Source organism: Cololabis saira, chromosome 4 (genome assembly GCF_033807715.1).
Source record: "Cololabis saira isolate AMF1-May2022 chromosome 4, fColSai1.1, whole genome shotgun sequence".
In the NCBI taxonomy this organism is placed as follows: Eukaryota; Metazoa; Chordata; class Actinopteri; order Beloniformes; family Belonidae; genus Cololabis; species Cololabis saira.
Genome location: NC_084590.1, coordinates 23,366,468 through 23,385,209, shown reverse-complemented (window position 1 = coordinate 23,385,209; position 18,742 = coordinate 23,366,468). Strand labels below are relative to the sequence as shown.

General features: G+C 40.4%; 1 protein-coding gene across 1 annotated transcript in view; it reads right to left on the bottom strand.

The window, feature by feature from the left end:
• Positions 1-12,727: 12,727 nt before the first annotated feature.
• hip1 (huntingtin interacting protein 1) overlaps positions 12,728-18,742 on the bottom strand; it is a 65,906-nt gene continuing 59,891 nt past the window's right edge. Inside the window, exons 25-31 of the mRNA XM_061719189.1 lie at positions 17,511-17,604; positions 17,177-17,277; positions 16,838-16,943; positions 16,257-16,380; positions 16,027-16,088; positions 15,362-15,479; positions 12,728-15,279 (exon numbers count right to left, since the gene is read on the bottom strand). Of these exons, the coding sequence (XP_061575173.1) occupies positions 15,269-15,279; positions 15,362-15,479; positions 16,027-16,088; positions 16,257-16,380; positions 16,838-16,943; positions 17,177-17,277; positions 17,511-17,604 (616 nt within the window). The 3' untranslated portion in view covers positions 12,728-15,268. The remainder of the gene's footprint in view (positions 15,280-15,361; positions 15,480-16,026; positions 16,089-16,256; positions 16,381-16,837; positions 16,944-17,176; positions 17,278-17,510; positions 17,605-18,742) is intronic.

The window sequence follows — 18,742 nt, the reverse complement described above, 5'->3', positions numbered from 1 at the left end:
TTATCATACAATCAATACACACACACACACACACGCACGCACGCACGCACAACAATAATACATCTGTTACACTAACATATATTGGTGGATGCGAAGAAGCAAACAAAAGCCCAGTAATAATAATCACACTAGGAAATTTGGTGTCAATGAATTAGAATATATCCGTACAGTTTGTTACAGTATTTTTTTATACCCGTTGATAGTCTTAATTTTAAACATTCTTTTGAAGGTATGGATTGAACTACACATTCTTAAGTCCTTTTCGCAACAATTCCACAGTTTTACACCATTTACTGAAATACAATGTTCTTTTGACTTTGTTCTTGCCTTTTGGTTTTTGAACGAACAAGGCATTTCTCAGTTCATATTTGTTCTCCTGGATTTTGAACAGCTCCTGGATGCTGCGTGGAAGGAGATTGTTGTGAGCTTTGAATGGGACCAATAAGGTTTGCAACTTAACTATATCCCAGAATTTGAGAGTATTTAAATTTATAAAAAGAGCGTTGGTTGGCTCATGGAACGTTTTTTTCTTTATTATATGTATTATTCGTTTTCTGTAATACAAAAATGGGTTTTAGATGGGTCTTGTATGTGTTTCCCCACATCTCCACACAGTAAGACATGTATGGAACTACAAGGGAACAATACAAAAGGTTGAGTGACTTTGAATTTAAAAATTCCTTTGATTTATTTACAATTGCAATAGTTCTAGACATTTTCTTTTTGACATAATTAATGTGTGATTTCCATTTTAATTTATGATCAATGAGTGTTCCAAGGAATTTGTATTCTGTTACTCTTTCAATGGGAATATTGTTGATTTTGATAGAAATTTCTTCATTGACCTTTCGGTTTCCAAATATTAAAAGTTTGGTCTTGCTTAAATTTAGGATTTCACGATGGCAGGTTCTGATACACATAGCACATGCAGCCAGATTCAGGTCACAGTGGACCCAATATGTACCATAGTTTGGGATTTGTGTCAGATTATCTAAAGTCAGCTGACATCAGAAACCACTGCAACACATGGAGCTGAGCTACAGTGTTCCCAACTCAAAAACAATTTTATTGCTAATGAATCCAACTTTTCACTAGTGTAAGGAATATGGTTTGCATCATTGAAAATTTCAGTTCAAAACTCTCCATCCCCAGCCGTGTGTTACATGCCTCCTCACAGCATTACCAACACAACCTTCAGAGGATGAGCAGACTCCAGTAACAACCCTAACAGTGGTGGAAATCATTCATCTATGTAACATTTGAGTGAGAGGGCCCCACATCATCAGAAGACGTGGGCACAAAGCCTGCTGGTACTGAGTAGTGGAAGCTAATTGCTGGAGATATTTTATTGTCCCCATGGAAACGGGCACATCATGTTCCCAGACAGGAAAGAAAAACAACGGCAGCAGGGCCTTGGTTTTACCTCCAACACTGTTTGATATTAACAGTGAAAGTGAGGATGACTTGTAATGTTTCCTGAGAATTCAAAGATGTGTGTTGCATGGAGGAGGGTTCTGTGTGGGATATCAGAGTCACACCTGTTAGTCATCCATTAACGCCTCATCACACTTACTTTCCTCCTCTCCCTCCCCTGCCTGTTGCCACAATCTCTTCTCATTTTCTTCCATTCTCATATCTTGTTTGTCTTTTCTCCTTCCTGTCTTCCATTACCAACCTGAGTACCTTCCCGTCCTCCCTCTCCCCTCTCCCTGTGGTGTTGTTTTCAAAGAGCCTCCTTGGCTGATTCCTCTCTCCCTCAGTCTCTCTATCCCCCTCTGTCCGACTTGGCCAACCCACTCCAAATCTCACTGCAGCAGATGGTACTGTGTTTGCATTAGGCCAGGTCTCCTAGCAACCCCTTCTTCACTTACTGCTCTTTCCCGTACCAGAGCAGTGGAGGAGATGTTGTCCTGTACTGTCTGATTGTACCGTTGCCACCCCTCCTGTCTCTCCCACTGACCTGAGCGCCTCTCAGAGTTGATGTCTATTTTCACGTCTGTCTGTCCCCGAGGCAGAAGTAGGACAACGGCTGCTGGTCTGGATTACTTTACATGTGTAATCATTACATTTGAAGCAGGGCGGCAACCAACACCAGCACAGCCACCACAGAATAAAATGTAACTTGTGACCTTTCATGCCCTAGATTTACAGATGTTCAATATGCTGCGACAGCAGGGAATTAAAAAAAAAACTAAACACACACATCTGTTTCATGTTCTGCCAAAGACGATTTTCCTACATAGATAATAAAAGTTACATCCTATGATCTAATGTTTAAAAAGCTCAATGCTGTCCTGCTGGCCAGCCTCATAAAATCACAGCATCAGGTCAGTATGTACAGATGTGATGTGGCCTGATGGACAGTAAACGTCTGTCAGGCTGAATCCTGCACGGACATAAAGACTTAAATCTAAACATGTTACGAGGCCTTTTATTTTCAAGTTTTCTGTCCATACACAGCTTACGTGCAGTGGTGGACAGTAACGGAGTAAATTTACTTGAGTACTGTACTTAAGTATATATCCAGAGGATTTGTACTTTACTTGAGTATTAGATTCTTTGGTACTTATTACTCTTACTTGAATACATTTCCAAGACAAATATTTTTACTTTTACTCGAGTAAATTTCTAGGAAGGCTGAAAAGTACTCGTTACTTTCAGGTCTGCTCTTTTTTCTTCTTCCCTAAAATCCTAGGAGACCTATCACAGTGCACGCTCTCCACTGGGATGTACGTAAAGCGGAAATACGTCAAGCCTCCTCAAAACGATACCGCCAAAGTAGCCTGCGTTTGTCAAGACAGAGCCGCAACAAGTCAAGACAGAGCTGCAACAATGGCTACGCCTGCGTCAGGAGAAGAAAGACAATCCGCTGAGTCGTCTGAGTCTGATAATGAGCCGGACTCGGAGCAGGGACTTTCACAAAATCCTTGGCCGTATCTTAACTCAATGTTTGAGTTCGACCGAGTAAAAAACGAAGGCACAGACAAACCACAGACATTTATTTTCAAATGTTTATTGTGTCTGCCGAGCAGAACTACCTCTCTGCTTTCAACAACTCAACATCGAATTCTCAGAAACAAGAGTTAAAAGATCCTTAAATTAATTTAGAAAAAATATAGTAATTTACTGATGTGGAAAATAAGAAATTTACTCTTACTCTTACTTTTACTTAAAGTACATTTAAAAGCATTTACTTTTGGATACTTAAGTACCTTTAAAAGCAAGTACTTTTCTACTCTTACTCGAGTAATATTTTGACTGAGCTACTTTTACTTGTAACGGAGTAAATTTTGACCAGTAGTATTTGTACTCTTACTCAAGTACTGGGGTTGAGTACTCTGTCCACCTCTGCTTACGTGTAAGCACAAATAAGAAGCCAACATTAGAATAAAATAAAATAAAGTGGTGTAGTAAGTACTAAGTACCCCCTTACTGCTTCAGTGTGATTTAAGAGGTCTAGCTGCAGCCAGGTGCTGCTGAGGGCTTGTTGAGAAGACTGACCAGGTGAAAACATTTGTCTAAAAAGAAACATGGACGCTTGACTGATGTTCATGAAACTATAAAAGCATCTGAACATAAGTTGATTAGGTTCCTTTTTTCTTCCATAATACAACAAAGTTTTTTCCCCCATCAGATCATCAGGTTTTTAGGAGAGAAGTTTCACACCTGCCGCTGTTAAACGACAGATCAGATGACACTTTGAAGAAGGCTGGAGTTCACCGCCGAAACTGTTGCAGGTAGGAAACATCTCTTCTAAAAACCTGATCATCGGATGAAAACTTTAAACGTAGCATTTGAACGTACCCAAGACTTATTTATGAAGTGAAGCAGCATTTAAAGGAAGAATGAGCCACAATTCCTCCACAACGACACGTGAGACTGTTAAAGTCACATAGAGAAGTGCTGCGGTGGTTGCTGATAAAAGTGAATATACAAGCTATTGAATTATGGAGGCATTTAGTACTTCCCACGTGATTGAAAAAAATGTTTTGGTTTCATTTAATGAAATAAATGAGGGCATTGTGAGACAAAAAACATTCTTGTTGTATGTCTGAGGTTTATTTGCCTAATAATAAATCCCACTGTGATCTGATGCTTTTTCATGATGTCTTTACTTCTTTTAAGAAATTAAGCTCAAAGAAGGGTGACTGACTTTCGCACATGAATACAGATATTGTTTTTTGGAATTGCTGGGAAAAGTGATATAAATGAAGTATCTCTTCTTCATATCTGTTCTCATCTTGCGTCAAATGCTGGTTTCGTAAAATTCAGCTGCATCAAAGACATCCACGTCACATCTCTGGATGTCAGAATCACAGTTCAATGATCGGGGACATTAAGCTCTTTCACACGTGGGAAATGGGACATAGCATCATTAATCCGATAAGACTTTCTGAAAATCACAGAAGGGTCACATTTATGTTAATTTCCTCTCTACCTGGTTTAGACAGTGACAGGCTGATTCTGTCCAGTAGGTTTTTAGTGCACTTACAGTAATTTTAGAGATTTTTTTAATGGGGCTCTTCAGCCCTTCACATTGAAATGCTCAAATTCAGGTCATTTCTAGTAGTAGCCTAATGTGTAGAGGTGTGTGCTATGGAGTCTCCTCAATGTCTGAAAATGTTTTCATTAAGTATACATTAGACTTACAGAGAGTAGCCTCTTAGTTACACAGCTCACATCAGGATCGTTAGTCCACAGAGCATTTAACGGCAGCAATCTACCGGCATTCACCAAATCTGTATATTCTTTCTTGTTTGGTTTCTAGGACGTACAGAAATTTGTCTGCATACTCACACAAAAACGTCTAAAGTCTCTAATGGCTCACAGAGTGATCATCCATCATGCAGTCTGCTAAAAAGTCTCTCAGACAAACATACAAAACCACCACAAGCTGAAACTCACGATTATTGCTGAGGGAAAACACACAATACCAAACACCCACTGGCCAAGTTATGATGTCCTCATGCTTGATTAATTGCTTTAATTTACTGTTCAAGCTGCGTTACTTAGACAATGCGAAGGCGTAGTTGTTTTCCTCGAGTGCTGATGACTAGAAGCACCAAAAAAAAGAACACACTGTTTCACAAGTTGTGTGCACTTGTGTGTGTGTGCTGTTTCAGCACCTAACAGATATTGGTAATCAGTGGGAAGCGGTGAAGAAGCTTAGTTGGCCGTCCCTGCTATATTTAGGGGAATCTTTGGATCTCGCGGGCAGAAGTGCGTCCCCGGCTTGTTTGTGTCCACAAGCCTCGGCAGTTAGGGAAAGGCTTTTTTTTCTTCTTCATGCTGTGACCTCATATCTGTGTCAGGCATTCAAGAGCAGGCCTATGTTAGAGTACAATGAGCGAGGCCGGCACAAAACAATGTGTTCAAAGGCATTCAGTGAGGCCGGTCTGAGTGATGACACTGGCTGTCTTGTTCATATGAAAAAGCAAATAGCAGGAACATGCAGGCCCTTTCACAGTGGAAAGGCAGTGTTAGGTATCACAACAATGCAGTGGTGGACAGTAACGGAGTAAATTTACTTGAGTACTGTACTTAAGTACATATCCAGAGGATTTGTACTTTACTTGAGTATTAGATTTCTTTGGTACTTATTACTCTTACTTGAATACATTTCCAAGACAAATATGTTTACTTTTACTCGAGTAAATTTCTAGGAAGGCTGGAAAGTACTTGTTACTTTCAGGTCTGCTCTTTTTTCTTCTTCCCTAAAATCCTATTGGACACAAGCTGTTTTTGTCAAAGGAGGAGACCTATCACAGTGCACGCTCTCCACTGGGATGTACGTAAAGCGGAAATACGTCAAGCCTCCTCAAAACGATACCGCCAAAGTAGCCTGCGTTTGTCAAGACAGAGCCGCAACAAGTCAAGACATACCGCAACAATGGCTACGCCTGCGTCAGGAGAAGAAAGACAATCCGCTGAGTCGTCTGAGTCTGATAATGAGCCGGACTCGGAGCAGGGACTTTCACAAAATCCTTGGCCGTATCTTAACTCAATGTTTGAGTTCGATCGAGTAAAAAACGAGGGCACAGACAAACCACAGACATTTATTTTCAAATGTTTATTGTGTCTGCCGAAGCAGAACTACCTCTCTGCTTTCAACAACTCAACATCGAATTCTCAGAAATAAGAGTTAAAAGATCCTTAAATTAATTTAGAAAAAAATGTAGTAATTTACTGATGTGGAAAATAAGAGATTTACTCTTATTCTTACTCTTACTTTTACTTAAAGTAAATTTAAAAGCATTTACTTTTGGATACTTAAGTACCTTTAAAAGCAAATACTTGTCTACTCTTACTCGAGTAATATTTTGACTGAGCTACTTTTACTTGTAACGGAGTAAATTTTGACCAGTAGTATTTGTACTCTTACTCAAGTACTGGGGTCGAGTACTCTGTCCACCTCTGCAACAATGTGAATACCACTGTTCTTCATTACACTGTAATCAGAAGACATTATTGTTGGGTGCAGGTGTTTGTTTTTTTTACATGGGAAAAATCTGAATTTAACACATATTACTTACTTCATTGTGTTATTTCATGTCCATCCCTTGGCCCAGTAATGAGACAGAATATGGGAGCAGAGAGCGAATGGAAAGTCTTTTGGTTAAATATTTTGTTCTTTCAGTTGATTAAAACACATTGAAAAATAAACAAAACATGACAAAATGTGGAAATGCGAGGTTTCTGGGCCCCTGTTGACAAAGTTTGACAAGGAACTACTGAAAATTGACTTTACAGTAATATTAAAGATCTCAGGGTCGGCAGCAGTTCCGATCATTATGGATTATTTTTCCAGCGAGAGGTAAGGAGTAACTACTTGTAATCATCATTACCCATGTGGTCACTCAGTTCACGCGCCACAAACAGAGTGAAGAGCTTCAGCCGGCTATTTCTGCATCCTCAGCTGAGCCATCAGAGCAGGATGGAGCTTTCAGGACATGAGCTCACACAGTGTTTCATGATGCATCTCCATGGTCATGCCTTAGGTGTTTTGAAAAATAAATGTAAACTTGTTGTGGTAGACCCCTAAATAAAACCTCTGAACATCTTAATGACCTTAAGATGTTTGAGTAGAGCAAAGGGCACATTTAAGTAGAAAGGATAGACCTTGTTTCATTTCTGTTACAGAGGTCAGCAGGGCTGTTTTGTTTTTTAAATAAAAACTGTTGTCATGCCAATGATGTCATGTTGTGACCATTTTCCAGCAACTAAGGGATACCAGCACAGCTGTCACTTTGAAAAACCTGTTGCTCCTCAGTCTGACTCAGCAGGAAATAATCTGCAACTTGTATAATATTATGTAAAACAGGACTCAATGTCCGTCTTGTCTCTGCTCTGTGTGCTGTGTAATTAGGCGAATAAAGCCAAAGGCTGTGACGTGGAGCACCGTTGACCTGAACCCAGCTCAGAGCATCCTTTCACCTCTCATCTCCAATACCGGTGGGCTGTGAAGCTACCAGGATTTCTGGGACAGCATGCTGAGAATTTTATAAAAGATAAGATTAATTATAGATTTTACAGAAACAAAAGTATTTGATCATGTTGGCGTTGGAGTGTTTTGACACCACCGATGCTCTCTGCAACATCTTAGAGATTTTTCCATATAAAGTACATTGATTATCCCGTGACTGAAATGGAAAATGTGATTGATGTCTCTGCTTGTACTGTATGTTGGAAACAAAGAAAACTGAATGATGAAGCCATGACTTGTCAAGCTTTGACCATCAACGAATAGCAAGTAAGTTTATACCTTTTTACACCTGATGATTGATCGCTTGCTCCAACAGTTTATGAAAAGGTTTGAGTTCTATAAATGTATTTTTCCTCAAAGGAAATGAAAAATAATCTTTTTGTTTTTTCTCCTGCGGGATACAGTGAAATCATATCAGTAAATCGTGTTTCACTTGCCCAAAATAAACACTTGCATGACTCAGTTATAAAGCAATATTAATGGTTAACAGCAATGCACAGAACATTGCACCACAATATATCTGACATGCTGTTGGAGCTGAAGCGATCCAGATGTTGGGTTATAGCATTTCATACTTATTCCCTCCTTTGGAACCTGATAGCAAATGTCCTCCATGTGAGTGAATGTCGCTCCTCTGCCAGTGTGTCAGCATATCTGCTAATTTAAGGCAAATGTGCATGCACGGCTCGTCAGACAGGAACTTGGCTTTACTGTTGCTGGTGCTGCCGCCAGGGGACCTGCTGTAAGGCAGCACATCTTTGGTCTGCAGAGACTATAAATAGCTCAGCTTGTCTTTCTCACAGGCAACACCCACCACATTACCCATGTGACAGAACAAGAGCACAGAGGGAAACGTCACAGCACCGCTGCACACTGTACCACATCTATAAGAACAAGAAGGGAACTGGGAGGTCTAATAACAGATTTTTAAAGACATCAATCATAACAGCTGCTTGTAACTAACTGCTGAAAGATTTTGCTTGCTACTGAAGAGCAAAAATCAAGTGATTCTTTTCTTTATTATTGCTGATGTCATCAGCAAGAGAAGCCTGGAAAACTACTGTTAAACCAAATTCATTTCTAAAAAGTTTATGAATTGTTGAACCATCTGAGCAAACAACAGCTAAAGCTTTGATGTCAGCTGTCAATCATCCTATCAGCCCGTAAAGGAATGATTTTTCCATGACTTTAAATTCAATTTGATTTATCTTTATTGACAGGCAATGTACTTCACGCTTTAAAGAGTGATGTAGTGACCAATTTCCAACTCCCTACTTATTTCTAAGTACTGAAAAACAAAACAAAGCAAAAACACTGGTACTAATCAACTTTCATTTACATGGAAAGACAATAGACTTGTGTCCTGTTGATCATATTCAGTCTTACTGCTGCCTTTTAAGTTGTATTTATCTGTTAGATTCTTGTTCATTCAGGTGACTGAGAAGTCTACTTCATACATTAGTGTTGGTGTCGGAGTTCCACATGGTTCTGTACTTGGACCACTACTTTTCACTTTAGGACTGGCTTCAGTTACATTAATAAGTTAAGTTACTCAGCTTAATCAGATTTAACCATTTTGTTAGCTCATCATGTCTAAAGGGCTAAAGGCCTGTATGAGGCAAGACCAACACCAAAAAGAGAACTGCCTTCTTTCAGAGATTATGCATCTGCTACTTTCAGGATGGTCAGGATGATAATTTCTTATAGAAGTTTCAAAAACAAAAGGCACAAATGCATTAAAAAAATGCATAAAAATGCATAAAAAAGACAAAAACTAATCCTAGCAATGAATTGGAATTAAATAACCAGTTTTACCATGTGCTCCTTAACTAAGAAGGGAGATAAATAATACTGTTTTAAATGATCATTTAGAATTGCTTTAAAAGTAAAAAATAAAATGATCCCATTGCAAAGAAGTAAATTACAAAATGAAGTTAGGTATATGGCCAATCATAATTAGTCATCGTCAGTCATGATCACATTTTTGAAACTGTGGCAACAATACAAATCAGAAAATTCAGACAAAAAAGTCACAACTGAATTTTTAAGTAGAGTAAATGACAATTTACTGTACTCAGGCTTTTAACAGGACCAAAACTACTGACGATAAATATCCGAGCCTCAAAACCTGTAAGCAGTAATAACCGAGCTTTTTAAGTGCTTTTAAAAACCACAACTTGAATAATTCAGAGTTGGTTAATTAAAATAACTACAATCTGGAGAGCCCAGCTCTAAGAGATGACCATGTTCTCCTCACATCAACCACATTTCAGTCAAAAGGGTAAAAAAGAAGCTTAATTTAATGTATTTTCTTTCCTTTCTTTACAGTGCCCTGATATGACTTTTGGTGTTTTGTTGGCCCAAGAGAAGCGGGTGTTGTACTGAATATTAGATGTACATGGAAATGTATCTGACAGCAGGTGAATCTTTTTAATTACAACAAAGTGTCCTTTAAAAAAAAAAGTAATGCTACATAGAGAAATGATTAAGAATCCTTCGTGAGGGGTAAATTATAACTTGTGATTGGGCGGTGCTTTTATTTCCTGCTAGCATCACAGTGGGAGTCTATTGTCCTGCAGTGACGAGCAGATGAGACTCCTCTCAGGGGACCCGTTTGAGCACACTGCAGCCCAGATTAGGGATTTCTGTAATCTCAGCACTGCGGGTTCAGATTACACCGATTCATTTATACACAAGTCCTGCACTGCCACTACTATCATGTTGCGTGGGGGATGTTTGTGCGCGCGCTGTGATTTTAATATGAGAATGAAGTGAAGTGGACAGCAAAGGGGAATCCCATGGATCCGTGATGCACCCATGATGATTTGGGCACGTTTGTTCCCATCAGACCTGAGAAACCACAAATGAAATCATAACAGAAACGCTGAAATGGACCAATGTCATCCTCTGATTAGATATTTCTAATCTATGGTCGGGGGTAGGAGCATGATAATGGAGATGTTAGAGCAAAAACAAATATAAAACAAAAACTGCTTTGATTCAGATGTGGGGTTATTAGTACTTCACTGATTGATCTGAAACATGTCCATAACTGCTTCCACTCTCACGTGTGTCCTATGTTTTTTTTATCGTGTGCATCAATCCTAAATCATCTCTTCTACAAACAACCATTAACTTCATCAAAATGTTGCTTTTTCCACTAAACACCAAACTACGGAGCCCTTGAGGTGACATGGAAATTATTATTTTTATCTCGTGCGCACCACTTTTTATGTCGTGCGCACCACTTTTTATCTCGTGCGCACCACTTTTTATGTCGTGCGCACCACTTTTTATGTCGTGCGCACGACTTACTGAAAAGTCGTGCGCACGAGATAAAAAGTCGTGCGCACGACTTTTTATCTCGTGCGCACCACTTTTTAGTCAGTGAGAACAGAACACTGGATTGAATAGGAAGGAAGGCCAAAAGGAAACCCCCAAAAGTGACATATCCGCTCACTTCAACATATACAGCTATTGATGCCAAGCATTTATCTAGTCGTCGAAGTCCGATCTCGGGAAACTGGCTTCACAAACGACGTTTTAAAAGTGGAACTATTTCCAGAGGCGGAGTTGTCACAAAGTGCTTCGACATTGTCACGTGAGCGTGCTGGACCAATCAGAGTGGCCGCTGGTCCAAGATCGCTGCCTACAGTGCTGATTTTATTTGTAGAAATAAGCTTTAAATTGCACTAAAATGACTACAAACAATGTTATATGTAAACGAAAATTAATCTGAATTATAAACCTAAGAGACCTGCTGAAACAGTGATAATTCTGCCATTAGACAGAACATTAGACAGTGATGATTCTGTCATTAGAAATAGGGGGTTCTCCCAAATGATGGGAATATAATACCCATGCTCAAAACCTATGTTAAACCTGCAATAGTAACATGTTTTCTATTTTCTATTAAAATAGAAAATAGAAAACATGTTATTATTTTTTATTATTTTCTATTTTATTATTATTTTATTATATTATGATTATATATCTATTATATTATTTTATTATTTTCTATTTTAATAAAAAATAACATGTTTTCTATTTTCTATTTTAATAGAAAATAGAAAACATGTTATTAATAACATGTTTTCTATTTTCTATTAAAAATAATAGATGGTAATAATAGACAGAAAATAATAAAATAATATAATAGATATATAATAATAATATAATAAAATAATAATAAAATAATAATAAAATAGAAAATAGAAAACATGTTATTAATAACATGTTTTCTATTTTCTATTAAAATAGAAAATAGAAAACATGTTATTATTGCAGGTTTAACATAGGTTTTGAGCATATGGGTATTATATTCCCATCATTAGGGAGAACCCCCTATTTCTAATGACAGAATCATCACTGTCTAATGTTCTGTCTAATGACAGAATCATCACTGTCTAATGTTCTGTCTAATGACAGAATTATCACTGTTTCAGCAGGTCTCTTAGGTTTATAATTCAGATTAATTTTCGTTTACATATAACATTGTTTGTAGTCATTTTAGTGCAATTTAAAGCTTATTTCTACAAATAAAATCAGCACTGTAGGCAGCGATCTTGGACCAGCGGCCACTCTGATTGGTCCAGCACGCTCACGTGACAATGTCGAAGCACTTTGTGACAACTCCGCCTCTGGAAATAGTTCCACTTTTAAAACGTCGTTTGTGAAGCCAGTTTCCCGAGATCGGACTTCGACGACTAGATAAATGCTTGGCATCAATAGCTGTATATGTTGAAGTGAGCGGATATGTCACTTTTGGGGGTTTCCTTTTGGCCTTCCTTCCTATTCAATCCAGTGTTCTGTTCTCACTGACTAAAAAGTGGTGCGCACGACATAAAAAGTGGTGCGCACGACATAAAAAGTGGTGCGCATGAGATAAAAAGTGGTGCGCACGACATAAAAAGTCGTGCGCACGACATAAAAAGTGGTGCGCACGAGATAAAAAGTCGTGCGCACGACATAAAAAGTCGTGCGCACGAGATAAAAATAATAATTTCCATGTCACCTCCAGGGCTCCGTACCAAACAACTCGAGCAGGTAAAAGGTGTAATAAAGTTATATTTACTCAGTAACTACTAAACTCTTCCTGGAATAGTCCTTTACAGAGTAAACACGGCGATAACTGCTCGGCTTATTGATCTGAAAATAAAACACGCTGCCACGGCAGCCTCCATTTCACTCATCACGACGACGGGGCTCCGTTCACGTCCGAAAGACCACAGTCAGTCCAGGATGTATTAATGAGCGGAAATATTTATTTCAAAAACTGGAAAAATAAAAACAAACTCACCAACATGGTTTTTAGTATAATATCATACAAAGACATATTTCAATGCTGCTATGTGAGTATTTGTTTGTGACTACAGTGTGAGGCAGTTTGAAAGGCTGGCTGAGCTGGTAAATCTACTGACACAAACCCGAGAGAGACAATGTGGGGTTAATAAAGAATATCTGGGCAAAGAGAAAACCAAACATCACCCAAAGTATGTTCAATTCATCATTCAAGACACTTGAAATACCACTGAGAGGAGATCTTCGCTTCTTTATGCTATATTTTGTTTTATATTACAATTTCCAATTAGAATCAGTTAACAGTTTATCCAGATGCTAGGAAAAGAAGCCACGACAGCCTAAATCCTTATTAAATACTGAAACCTGGCGTTAACAGTTCTGCAAAAACAAAAAAGAAAATGTGTTTTAACCTGGTTGGAGCAGCAGAAAGGTGACGATAAATGGGAAAACATTTCAGAGAGGACTTGTAGCTTTCATCCAATTAACCATCTTCCTCCAGAAGGGTCAAACCTCGCTTCAAGTGGTCTTTTTTTTTTTTTTTTTTAAGAAGACATATTGGCAAATAGTAACTGAGCAGCAACTGTTAAAAAATTAAAACTCGCATTAAAAATGAGTAGAGATCAACCACTGCAGTGGGAGTGTCAAAACTGAGAATGTTAAGACACAGAATCATCGTCTGCAGCATCAGAGGAAGAAGGTGCGACATGTTGGATTGAACCAAAAGGTCTGCTTATCCCGTTTTCCACAAAGGCATGGTCACAACTCAGAGTCCACCGGCAGCAAGCTGCAAGTCACCCTTACATCAGGAAACTACTTTAAATAACAACTTCTTCAGGAAGAAATGATGACTTGTATTAAAAGCGTGTGCCATTTGTGCATCTTTTTGTACTTTTTTTCAATTTAACTGAGTTTTACCCAGAGAGATGCAAAAAACTAATGCTCTGAGATTAAAAAAAGTGTTGTTTTTCCTCCAACAATAGAAGGCTTATAGTTCATACACACAGCTACTTGGTCTTAAGGAAAGCACTGAAAACACGTCCAGAGTCCGCTGGCATCAACCATCAGCGACGTGGAATCTGACGATCACGTGATGAAACCAGGTCAATCTCCTCCATAAAGGCTTGTGCAGCAGTTGTGCCTTCACTCCTCCGGCGACAGAGACTCAACAGTTCAGAACAGATATACATTTGCTTGTTGCCGCAGATTTATCTAAAACTAAAAAACAGACAGTTGTGTCTCCTGAAATACATGAAAAGGATGATGGTCCTCACTTGGAGCGCCGCCTTACTGCTGACTGTCATCTTCATGAGTTCAGTAAAGGGTCTCCAACTTTAAGTCAACCTCTTGTCACACGACAACTAAAGAGCAATGTCTGTATTATTGAACAGTAAGGCGTCAGAGCACGCCGCAACTTTTAAGCTACCCTGCTCTATAAATTAACTGTTAAAAGTTGAGGGTAAAAAAAAAAACACACACACAAAAATGACACTCATGTCATTAGTGTTGTGATCAACCCGTCCCTCGACCTCAGAGTTATATTTGGCAGTCTCAACAGTCAGGTGCAGAGGTGTGTTTAAGAGTTTCTGACTGAAACTACTCCCCCAACCCCTCTACATGTTGACGTCCTCCTTTTTTTTTTTTTTTATGAGGGGGAGGGGGGTTGTTCTGAGAGTTCCCAAGCAAACTGGTGTTTAAGTTAAGAGACAAAAGAGGGAAGCTTGGGCTGCTTGGGTTAACAGTCACGGTCGTTACAATGGTGAGGACGTGAAAGGCAGAAAGTCCAGTGAACCGGCCCGTTAAGCGGCGTGGACTTAATGAGGCGATAACTCACAGTGAGAAAAGAATAGGAGGAGGAGGGGAGGGGAGGGTCGGACTGGATCAGACAGAGCTCCCGCAGCTTTATAAACTCAGGACTGTAGGAGAAAAACCAAACAAAAACACTGTTTTGAGAGGAGAGCACTCCTGCCATCTATGGTACGCAGAGACATGGAGTTTGGGCAGCGCTAGACCCACATCTGCTGCTCCGCATCCTGAATGTCCTCGGGAGGAACTCCTAGGATTTCCGGCGTGATTCCTCGAAGCAGCGGCGTCAGTGGAAAAACGGGGGAAGAATAAACGTAGAAACTCGGCACAACGGAGAGCCTTCCCCGCCGCTTTTCAGCAGCGCAGTCCCGGAGGAGAAGGCAGGGGGCTTGTGAGGCTGTGAAGATGGGATGTAGCTCTTCTTCCGCCAGTACATCCATTTGTTCATCCCTGCGGTACCGCCCGTCCCCGGGCCCTTGTGGGTATGGGAAGCGTGAGGACACGTGTGGAGAAGCAGATTTAGAAAAGAAGCACCTTTTCGTTTGGCTTTTGTAACAAAGAATTAAGGAAAAGAGAAACACAAAAACAAGAAGAGGAAAAGAAAAGAGTTTCTATAAATAGTTAGAGGTGGACAGAAGTGGATCCGGTGATGGAGGAGGGGGAAGACCGGGCCGGCGGGTCTCATCCTGTGCCTGTGGGGAAGCAGATTTGAGGCATTTTCACAACAGTATTTTAAGGTACAATGCGTATAACGCTGCGGTCCTCTGTCCTTACCGTCCTCTTCCTCGCCCCAGCCCTCTGCTACGCCGGCCAGCTCATAATGCTTCTTCCTCAACTCGCCGAGACGCTCTCGCTCCTTCTGCAGACGGGTCTCCAGCTCCAGGACCAGGACCTGGAGGAAAAAAGGAAACCATTATTTCCAAATAAGCATAGAAAAAAAAAAAAAACTAATCAGATTGCAGAACAGCAAACGAAGAATTTCACTGTGCAACTATAAATGATTGGCTCATCTACAAGTTTGCACATTTACGTCAACCACAAGCTGCTTCAGAATTTACAACGATGGTGCTGAAACCGAGTTATAATTATTCAAGTTTAAGTGAAGTCTTCAGACTGGAGCCACTGCGCTTTTACGATCACAGAGCAAGTGTGAGGAGGTTGAGAACCTCCTGTGTTTTCATTTCTGTGTGGATGAAGCAGACTGTGAAATTCAGCTTCCCCAAGGATGAGTAACAACGTGGTATCAGTGTGGGAGTTTAAACAGTCGGCCAAACTCTGTCATTCATTCCTAAAACAAGCTTTTCTTCGTCTGAAAGAGAATGTTTGAACTACGTCCAACTGATGAAGTCACAGCTGATTTAATTAGAACTCTGCAAGACTCTCAGTTCAACTATGTAGCTTGTTATTAACACTTTAGTTCGGATATTTCGGCTGTTTACCTGTGCGTCCATCTCTTGTCGTTTAATCTGGGTGAGAGTCATGCTGGAGAAGTCCATTGTTTCTAAAAACAGACAAAAAAACAACAACTTCTTATTGCACTATGAATTACAAACCATATCCTTTAATTCACTTGTAAACTGGTGGCTTGTTTTCAGAGACCTCAGCAGACAATAAACAATTTAAAGCCAGAAAAGATGCGTAAATCACTTGTCAGATGCGGTGCACTCACCAGTCTCTTCAATCTGGGATTTCCCAGACTTGGTGGAGGCTACGACCGCGGCGGTGGCCTGCGTGACCCCCCGGGACGCCGTCTGCAGACGGTGCAGGTTGGCACTGTCTTTGTCTGCCTTCACCTGGGGGCCAAAAGGAGCAACTATAATGACATTTGCAACATGAACGATGGTTTTAACTCTGAGTCCTCGACTGGCATTCGTTACTGACGACTGTGGAAAAGGTTTCTTTGTGCTTAAAATTCAAAATTTGTTGCCGAAAACACATTGTTTTCATCTTCACCTGGTGCTGTGTTCGCTGTACCTCACAAGTAAGACGACGCAAGGCCAATTTCAAAAGAGTTACACCCTCTCAGTCCGCACTTTACAACTAACTAATGAACAACCAGCTGTGAACTTTAAAGCCCTTATGAAAAAAAGTGAAAGGGCATGTTTTAAAAAGGAGCTTTATCTCATTAAGATCTCAGGAAATGGCCACCTTCTCAAAAAAAGACCACATGTGTCCTTAAAGTATGCCAGGTCATCAATATCACACTAGTCTAATAAATGTACGACTGAAAACGGCACATTCTTGGCTCACCTTGGACGCAGCCACGAGCTGCGCCGTGCTGGCGGCGATTTCATGTGAACAAACCATCAGCTCCTCAAACTTCCCTTTGCCCTGCACCACCAGGTCTGCAGCATCCCTGAAACAACACAACACAGCCAAGAAACAAACAAACATGTATTTAAAAAGTCCACTTCTTGACAACACAGTGAGAAACACAAGATTTGAAAGGTGTTAAGTGTAAATAGATTTACTTATATTACTACATTAAGATCCTCCTTCATGATAAGCTGGTTTCAGAAAGTAAACCTGAATGCTCACAATACACTTCTCCACCTCTATGTTAACGGGCAGGAGTGTTTCCACACTTACACCATGACTGTGGCGCCCCATCCAACCGCTTTGGAGGCCGACATCAGGCCTTCAGTCCAGCGGGAATTCTTGGCATAAAATTCCTTCATGGATGCTGCCCCCTGGTGGACAAAACAGCAAGTATTTCACCACATTTCAAAACAAACTCATTAAGGTCTCAGGTATGTGCACAAGGGTGATCAGTTGTTTGGCTTATTGAACAGCAGAAAAAGGAGGAAAGACCTCCGACAGAGTTTAGAGGAGTTAGATGTTCACACGAGCAGACTGCTGCCGTTCCTGAGAGTCTCCACATTCTCTTGCTCTGATCAATAAATCATGAAACAGCTTAGCTCACCCTCCCACTCTCCACGATGTCCCTTTGCAGATCTTTCGAAGACAACACCAGCTCTTTGATCGCCTGCATCAGCTCGGTGCAGGAGGCCAAGATCCTGCAGAGGGTGACAAAGCGTCTCTATTTGATGGGAGTCCAAGACATTTTCAGGTGGACAAGCTGCTGTGCTAGCTGACGAGGGGTGTGCGGTAAAAAGAAAAGCACCGCTCATTTGTGAGGATCATACAACAGACAGAAATAGACAGAAAAGGTGCCTCTGCAGAATCAATGCATGACTGATGCACCACTGACCTCATTTCTACAATGACTACAGAGCCACGCAGAAAAGCAAACGGGTTACACACTTGGAGCATTACTGCGTATGAATGTAATGTCTGACAGTCTGAAACAGTGCTGCAATGTCCCGTGGCTGTTGTGCTGACTTTGCTGAGGAGCATCTCCATTTCCCTTCCCGTTCAGGCTCGTGAGGTCGTCTGGAAAGTTTCCCAGCTGTCATCGGGCAGGTGGTGCACCAGTCTGTCACGGCGCGCCTCATTGATAGACATACTGCTTTCACCATCCCTAGAGTTTATTTATTCAGGCAACTTCATTTCCATTCTTACAGCATCTCGGGTTTTGGCAGAAAGACAAACTCAGGTGAGAGAAGCCAAGACAGAGATGGGAGCAGGGCTTGTTGGTGGGTCGACTGTGTTTCTATTTTGGGATATTGTGATGTTCCTGTCAGTGTAAAGAAGTTGATCTTGTTCTTAAATGTAGTTCTTGTACTCAGTTTAAGCTCGTCCAGATGCAAAACTACCAAAGTGTCTGACTGTCTAAACAGCATATTGGGATATTGTACATAAGATGGATGCTGCACCTGAAGACGGCACCCACTAATTTGTGAACTTTGCTCGAAGCCTTGACCTTAGCATCGTGGAAATTGCCATCTTTGATTTGAATTACAGAGCACGCCCACCCGTTGTGTCTTCATGCATTTAACTTCAAAAGGGCCCATAATTCAAAAAATAAGCATCAGTGATTGAAATAATAAACTTTTCAGAAAAGATGTTTACTGAAATGATAACTCAAAAGAGTAGAGTCATTTTATCAGGGCTTCCGTACAATTTGACTTCTGTATGCAGCATTAGCTTTATTTTTCAGGCCAGAAGGTGCATCTTATTCATACGCTGAGTCTATGATAAGAGCCTGTATTTAGTCAGTCGGGTTTTCGGGCCTACAATTAACCAAAGCTGATT